The sequence below is a fragment of the Gavialis gangeticus genome, unplaced genomic scaffold, assembly GCF_001723915.1.
Source record: "Gavialis gangeticus isolate Ggan-Ray unplaced genomic scaffold, GavGan_comp1, whole genome shotgun sequence".
In the NCBI taxonomy this organism is placed as follows: Eukaryota; Metazoa; Chordata; order Crocodylia; family Gavialidae; genus Gavialis; species Gavialis gangeticus.
The window spans coordinates 41,906,095-41,914,111 of NW_017728998.1; the positions used below are offsets into that span (position 1 = coordinate 41,906,095).

The window sequence follows — 8,017 nt, forward strand, 5'->3', positions numbered from 1 at the left end:
CCCTTTGTGCATCATTAGAAGTAAAACCTTTACAATTTACATTGGCAGTGCCAGGTTTATTTGACTAGCTTTTGAATACAGGGAAAAGTAAACACGGAATCATGGTGTACATGATTAAGATCTCAATGTACCTGACCATCAGGGATCCTGGTCTTCTCTGTTTAAAAAGCCCAGATTCTCTGATTAAACCCCCAAAGTCTGAATTTCTCCACAATTAAAATTAAATGCAAGCAGTTGAACACAATGTTTTCTTAATTGCTTTAGAATTCTAAAGCAATCTGGAAACCTATGAGTGCCTCAATCATTATAATAAAATAAATTCTAAATACCTGTAAATTTTGGCATTTGATTTTGGTTGGGGGTGGGGTTGTTTGTTTGTATAAATCACCCAGTCTCCTGCTCCTGCTGGTGCCCCTCACTCCAAAACCACAGTCACCCACCCCCCCAGTGTGAGAGAAAGGGGATGGCAGAGGTGATGCATGGGGGCAGTGAAGGGGGCACATGCCTCAGGTTTCTGCACCCACAATGGGGTGCACAGCTGCAGCTGGGTTGGACCAGCCCCAGATAGGAGCTGCCTCTGCAGCCCAGCAGGGGGGATCTGGCACAGGAGGGAGCACCACACCGCCATGGTGAGGCACAGCAGAATGGAGTTGTGATCCCTGCTGCTGCCCGGCAGGCAGGGTGTCGCCTCACCTTAGGAGCTATGGCAGCATGGTGCTCCCTCCCCACCAGGTTCCACCAGCTATGCCATGAAGGTAGCTCCTCCCTGGAGCTGGTTTGGCCAATGGCCAGGGTACAGCCCACTGTGGGCACAGAAATCATGGGGTGGAGGAGCTTGCTCCCCTCCTCCCCCCCATGGACTTTACCTAGAGGGAGCTAAGGGAACCGCTCTCCACCACCTTGCCTGGCTACCACTTACACGTATGCACATGTACATACACATGGCACCCCCTGCATCCCACTCACCCTAGCCCCAAGCAGCCTCTTGCAGGCTGGAACTCTGGTAGACTGCAAGGGGAAAAAAATCCATGGGTTCCCACAGTTTTTCCCCTTTAAAGGAGAAAATCTGCATTTTTCCCCACAGAAAAACCCAGATCCTCACTGATCATCCCAACCAATGGAGACATCTGACCCATGGAGCCACGTCAACCGGCCCATGAGGCACCCCTCAGGTCCAGAAATTTGGCAACCAGTGAGTGGTGGCAGAGTTAATTGCTCCTGGAGCTGTGGAGTTACAACAATTAACACTGCCACTGCTCCCCAACTGCCAAAGTTTCCAGACTTGTGGGGAACCCCATATTCTGGATGACAGCCTCACACATGGGGTTGGGCTGGTACATGCAGTCTATGCATGGATCTGGTGGGAGGGGTCAGGCTGGTGCACCAAATGGCATCCATGGACCCCATGCTTAGGGATCTAGTGCACAGACAGGCCCTGTGCCACTCATCTGGCCTGCTGAACCAAATAGATAGAGCACTGCTGATCTAAATTAAGTTATTAAATTCCACAATGTAAGTTATACGTTTTTCAAAACAGAGGGGAAGATAGTTTTAAAAATAAAACTGTTAAACTAGCCAGCATGAAGGACACTTCTTTCAAGGCACTGAATCTTCCTATTTATTATAGCACAGAAATCTGTGAAAAACTACATGGGGGCAAGGATGCCCCTACAGTCAGCTATAAGGTGAAACTTCATTATGGCATCAGAGTTTAGTATAGCACAATTAGAGAGAGACACCAACTGTATTTCCATCCACTCACAAAGCTCATAATGTTTTTATCTTTGGTACTGCACTTATCAGACATTCTTCTAGTTTTGTCTCCCCAAATCGTCATGAATACAAAGATATGGAAAATCTGCACGAAGAGCAAATATGAATAAAGATTTTCCATTTTGAAAGAGGCAGGAAATGATCAGTCTCAGTGTAGCTTTTCTAAAAGAATACAGGTCAGCTAGTGGTGCATTATGCTTCCTAGCACTGGACTATTAATCCTTCTATCACTCCATGTTAGAAAATGAAATTAAAAAAAAAAAAAAAAAAAATCCAATTATTCCTCTAAATCAATCCAGATGAAATTCTGGTGTGCACTGTAGCGAGAAAACGGGACATTTAAACTAATGTTAATGTCCACACTAACTACAAACATTACAAGACTATCTGTAATGAGCTAACTTTTCAAAGTAAATATTCAGTCATTATCAAAGTCATCAATTTATATAATCCGGAATAAAAAGAGGGATGACTCAATTAATGAAAAATATGACAGCCAGGGCCAGCCCACAATTTTTTGAGGCTCCCTGATCCATCGGCAGAGCCAACCATAGCAGGGTACAGGGCCTGGGGCAAATCAGCCTGTGTGGGGCCCCCTTTACTGTCCCACGGCACAAAAATGCTGGTAAAATGAACATCCTAGTACACCAGACACGGGGGGAGGGGTTAAACAAACAACCAACCAACCTGCCAGGTGGGCTACACTGCAAACAAGGCAACCACCAAATGCAAGAGGGGCCGTGGCCTCTCCGCCCAGCTCTGCGGGACCCCCCGCAGCCGCAGGTTCCGGAGAATAGGACAGGCCGGCCCTGCTGACAGCAAATTAAGAGGCAGGATTCTCCCTTGGTAATTTTTGTACTCGTCGTACATTAAATGACATCTCAGTATTTAACATTTTGATACAAATTCAAATGATGCCAAGGACAAAATTCAGAAACCTTTTATATTTATTCCTTCCTATAAATGTGATGACATATTGCAAGCTGATGAATAGGTCACTTTTATAGACGTTTTCAGTGTTTGGTTTTATTCCTTCCTTACCGTCCCCCTCCTCAACAAACCAAAATCTCCCTTTCCTTCTCACTTCAAGATGTGTCAGGTATAAAAATGCATTTTATTGCACTTAATGAATAGATTTTATTTTAGCACATTATGACAGTTAGACCAAGATGGAACTTAAAATTATAGAAATTAAATTTAGCACTAGGTAATGTTCAAAACATGCTTTTGCATGATTCAAACATCAAGCTGGTTTAAACTACTGCATCCACTTTTGAAGGCAGAACTGCAGATGCACAGAGGAAGAGCAGAAGCAGCATTTCCAGAGGGCTCACCATCACTGCACCCAGTGTGAATGTAGGAAGTAATAAGCAACTTGCTTTTACAATACTTGACAGTAACAACATAAAGACTGGAATTAAATCATACCCAGCTATTTAAGAGAGAAGAGTTGCAAGAGTCCTTTTCTATGCTTAACAAAGAAAGACTATAAAAAGGAAATACACATTCAAAACAGAGGCTACGTGTTTGAGTTAATTCACATTCAGACTCAGTAGATTGCAACTCTCCTTTCCCAACTCCCCATTATTTTCCAAAGGCTCCAGTAGCACTGAAATATGCAAGAGAGTAGCATTTGCCAAATGAGGCCTGACAATACCAACCCTTGGGGAGGACAATAAAAATACTTCCTGTCAGTTCTTAAGATTCAGAGTTAAAATCCACCCAACATTTAAGATGCTCCTTTGAAATGATATGATGTGCTAGGGAATGTGGCAACTGTCTAATGTCACCCAGTGTAAAGCACAGAACAATACATACAATATAACTACTAACATAACATAACACAACACCACACCCCATCATACCTTATTGCTTAGTTGCGATTACCTGAACAACCTGGCCAGATCTTTCACTACTCACCTGCTCACTGTAGAGAACCTGGACGTTTTTGATAATACGACAGTGTTTTTGAAGAATTGCTACAGCCTGAGCCAATGGCATTCCTGCAAATAAAAACAATCATATTTCTCCAATCTGACCAAAACCCACACCGCCCACAAAACAACAACTCTTTGTCAGTGATGTGGCCACAGGTTAAAGCTAAAGGTGTGGTGATACTGGCCCATCAGGTAAGAGTAAATTACAACATAAAGATTTGCAAGACAACAAATAAACCTGCTTTGGTCTTTATCTCAGCATAAGCCTATGTTTCTGGAACAGAAAGGCCAGCACCTAGGCAACTGACTGACTGATTATCCCCAAAGGCAAAAATAAAAGACAAAAAACTTGTGTAAGAAAACTTCAACATTTCAACATTTATAGAGCAGGTTTCTATTTAATTAGCCTTTCCTGGGGGATTCAATTTGCCAGTGGTTCTCAAGGTTGCTAGATTGGAGGCATCCCTTGGAAAATGCCAGCATTTAGCTTTCATTCATTTTTTGAGTATAGAAAAATACTAGAGCAATTCTTCTGTTGCAAAGAACTCAGAAATACCACTACAGGTCAGAATGTTTTTGACACTCCGGATGACTATTTGAAATCTCTGTGTTTATCTTGTGAAGGTATCTGCATGTAGAACTGCTAATAAGGATGCTGCACAGTAAAAGGAGCTCATGCATCTTTTTGAGACTCACAGGGTAGCCTTTTAATAGCTCAATCCAAAACTCATTGAAGCCAAAGGGTATGATCAACAGACTTCTGAGTCAGTCCCTTACAGGGGGACATTTAACAATCCCTGGTAACCTATTCAGCAACTGTGCAATACAAGTGAAATGCAGAGGAAAATATTTTTCATCAGATTTTTCTTATTATAAAAGTTCTGCTTCCAGTTTACGGGCCAATCAATGATGCAAGTCAATGATGCAAATCCAGGGATTCTAGTTAGAATGAATTTGCTAAATAAATGTGAGTGCCTTCTAAAGAAACTGTTCAGCAGATTCAGTTAAGGAAAGGAGGTACAAACAATATAGTGTTACAATCTGCTTTAATGAAAATAAAAGCCCTGCTACAATTTGTTTTCCCACACCACTTTAGGGAACACTTATTTGTAACCTGTAAAACTAGTGGATACCTTTTGGGTTGATGTTAAACAGTGACTGTGCATACAGAATACTGCTGTATCAGCTAATCTTCAGCAGTGAAAACAAAGCCTGAACTGTATCTCTTAAGGAAATGTGATCATGTGCAAACCAGATGTGAATCTGGTACCTAACATGAGACAGAACTGATTGCCACATGTTAATTTGCCTATTTTTATTGACAAATCCTGCCTCTTTCTAGATTTTCTCATTTTGAAAGTTTGTCTTAAGCCAAGTGTCTCCATTCAGGAAAATTTGGTAATTATTTTAGTCAATGTCTCATACTCATATAAAAATTTTAAGTTACTGGCTATTAACTCTATTCTTAATGAATACCTAACTATATAGCCCTTGCCCCCAGGCCATTCTTCAGTTCACTACAATGCCCCAGCCCATTTTCAATTCACTACACAGATGAAGCTTTACTGTAACAACACCAGAGATAATGCACACATTTTTACCAATATGTCATCCAACTCTCATGTCTTAACTCTCTCCATACCACAACTTGTGCTGATAAAGAATTACAGCTTCGAGTTTTGCAAGAACAGACACATTTATAAATTAATAATATAAGTGTTCAAGCTATAAACACTGAATATAAATCTTGTTGAAAAAAAAAAAAAGATTCCCTGAGGTACCTATCAGTATGAGGAAAAAATTTAATCATAAATAGAAAGCTGGACTCCAGGGAGATATTTCTTCTTTATTATTATTTTAGATGAAAAAGACAAGCTGAGCCATTGGCACTGCTCAGAACTGCCAAAAGGGATATCCAGATTCAATTAAAAAAAAAAAAAAAAATCACTTGTTCACACATATAAACAACAGGATTTGGGAGAACTGAAGAACTTCCATAATCAGTCAAGGAAGGGAAAATGTAAACTTTTCAAACTTAATTCATAAGTGATATATGAAATGGAGAGGGTAAATAGGTGGAAAATAGATCAGAAGTACTGGGCTGAAAAAAATGCTTGTGGATTTGTACATTTCAGTATTATTGTAATGATACAAAGATGTTTCATATTATCAAGGAGACGACCAAAACATTCTTATATAAGCACTCTAAAAATACTCTTAGAAGATGGATATTACCTCTTAAATAGCACCTTTAAAATATAAACTAAATAATTGCCACAGGATTTTTAATGTCAAAAGGTGCTAAAGTGTCCAGCACATTCCAGGCATTAAGTAAATCTCATAACATACATGCAAAGATAGGTTACTTTGCAATATATGTTGAGTACCTAATTTTTGGATTCTCAAAGCCCAATACTTTCAAGTTGAAAAATACATAGATGCAGAGGTGAAAAAACTATTTAAAAAACTAAGTACATTGAGGCTCAAAGGCTCAATTCAGATTTAAAGATTCCATGTGGCCATGGCACGTGGCATCGACTTCAAAATGAAAAATAGTAAACTTCTTGTTGCAAAAACTACCTTCAAAACTGATCCAGAAATAGACTCCGAGGTCCTGTGTTCCAAAAAGGTTCTGAGACAGCTAATGTCCTTATTACTCAGAGCCTTCCCCAGATGCAAACAATAGAAAAACAGACTGCTTTTAGTCAATTCTCACTGATTAAGAACCAGGTTGATTTACTGTAGTGCTGCTTAGCAAAGCTCTGAATAGTAGCAGAGGTAACTCCCAGAATAGTTTGGAGAAGAACCTGAAACAGAAGTGGAGGGTAGTGCACCCACCCATCTCCTGCAGTAAACAAAATCAAGGTAGGGACAAAGTAACAAAACATCCCCACCCATCCCAGCCACAACCAGGAGGCTCTGTGGTGAGAGAGAACAGAGAAGGTTGTTTCTCTTCTGCCAGTCAGTTGGCATTCAGGTGGGAGCAGAAATGGCTACCAATTCATCAGTCAGTAGTAGCTACCCAAATTCAGATACAGGTTCTATAAGTGTAATCTAGTGCCAACAGCTTGGCATCCCACTATCCCACACCCCTCATTCCAACAGCTAGGACGACAAGGCTAACTTCTTATGTATGCATCGCCTACGAAAAGAAGTACCATCTAGCTACTCGTTTCAAGCTAGTTGTTTCAGGCCCTCGGTTGTTAAATATCTAGTAAAAATTCTAAGACTGACATGTTTTACAATGGGTAGCTGAGAGAAGGACAGAGAAAAGAGAACGAGGATAATGTAGTAAAAGGTGCACCATGTCCTACTTTAGGAAAGGAATTAAAAAAAAAAAAAAGCTACAAAAAGGTAAACCATGTAGAATAGAAAACCATGTAGAATAGAAAGCTCATGCCAGTAAGTGCTCACTTATCTGCCTCCTCTAAAATGGCAAAGGATGGTCCAGGAAGTGGGGTAGCGCAGTCATTTTTAAATGACCAGAAGACTCAATCCTCAGGTAAATTTCTTATGCCCTGGTCACACAGTGAGTCAGCACCTGAGACAGGAACAGAATCTGAGGTCCTGTCTACAAAGTTTCCCTGGCATTTCCTACTAATCACCTCCCACCACGGTATGACACCAGGGAGACAAAGGCATCAGCATTTCAAGCATGCTGTCATCTAATTCTACTCAAAGTAGATCTAATTGTCACAGCTCACAGGAACACCATTTGGCTGCCAGAAATCTATTTACATGACTGCTCCCAACCATTCTCTCCCCTGGCAGAACTGAACCTATTTTAGCACCAACAGAAAATCTCTGCTAAATATCACCCACACTGACAAAATGCAAGCGATTTGCAAGCCATTTAGTTCTCTCCTCTAAATCCCTAGGTCACACAAATAGTATCTCACGCCTCATGAGCTGAGCTGTGAATTATGGCTGCTTACTGATCTTAAAAAACAAAAATAAACAAACAAACAACCCCCCCAACCAAAACCAACCCTTCCCTCACCTCCAAAACAGTGCTTTACTATAAACTTGGCATGCTCCCACAGAGCCCAGCACATACCCAGAAGAGGCAGTGCCTTAAATTGCACCCTGCTTGCCCAACATCTATATATATCGGGTGTTTTAGTGGGGCTTTTTTGGCGCTTTTATCTACTAGCTGATTCAGTAGATAAAAGCATCAAAAAGCCCAGCTGAAGTGCCCACTCTATACAGATGATGCAGAGCTGGGTCAAACTAAAGCACTGCTTCTTCTGGTAAAGTGTGGTTTGTTTGGGGTTGTTTTTTTTTTTTTTTTTTTTTTTTTTTAAAAT

At 40.8% G+C, this 8,017-nt stretch overlaps 1 protein-coding gene across 4 annotated transcripts in view; it reads right to left on the bottom strand.

The window, feature by feature from the left end:
- Positions 1-8,017, bottom strand: part of CUNH16orf70 (chromosome unknown C16orf70 homolog) — an 81,635-nt gene that overhangs the window by 57,548 nt on the left and 16,070 nt on the right. For all 4 annotated transcript variants that reach the window (XM_019505776.1, XM_019505777.1, XM_019505778.1 and 1 more), the window contains exon 2: positions 3,694-3,776. In XM_019505776.1, coding sequence (XP_019361321.1) covers positions 3,694-3,776 — 83 coding nt within the window. The remainder of the gene's footprint in view (positions 1-3,693; positions 3,777-8,017) is intronic.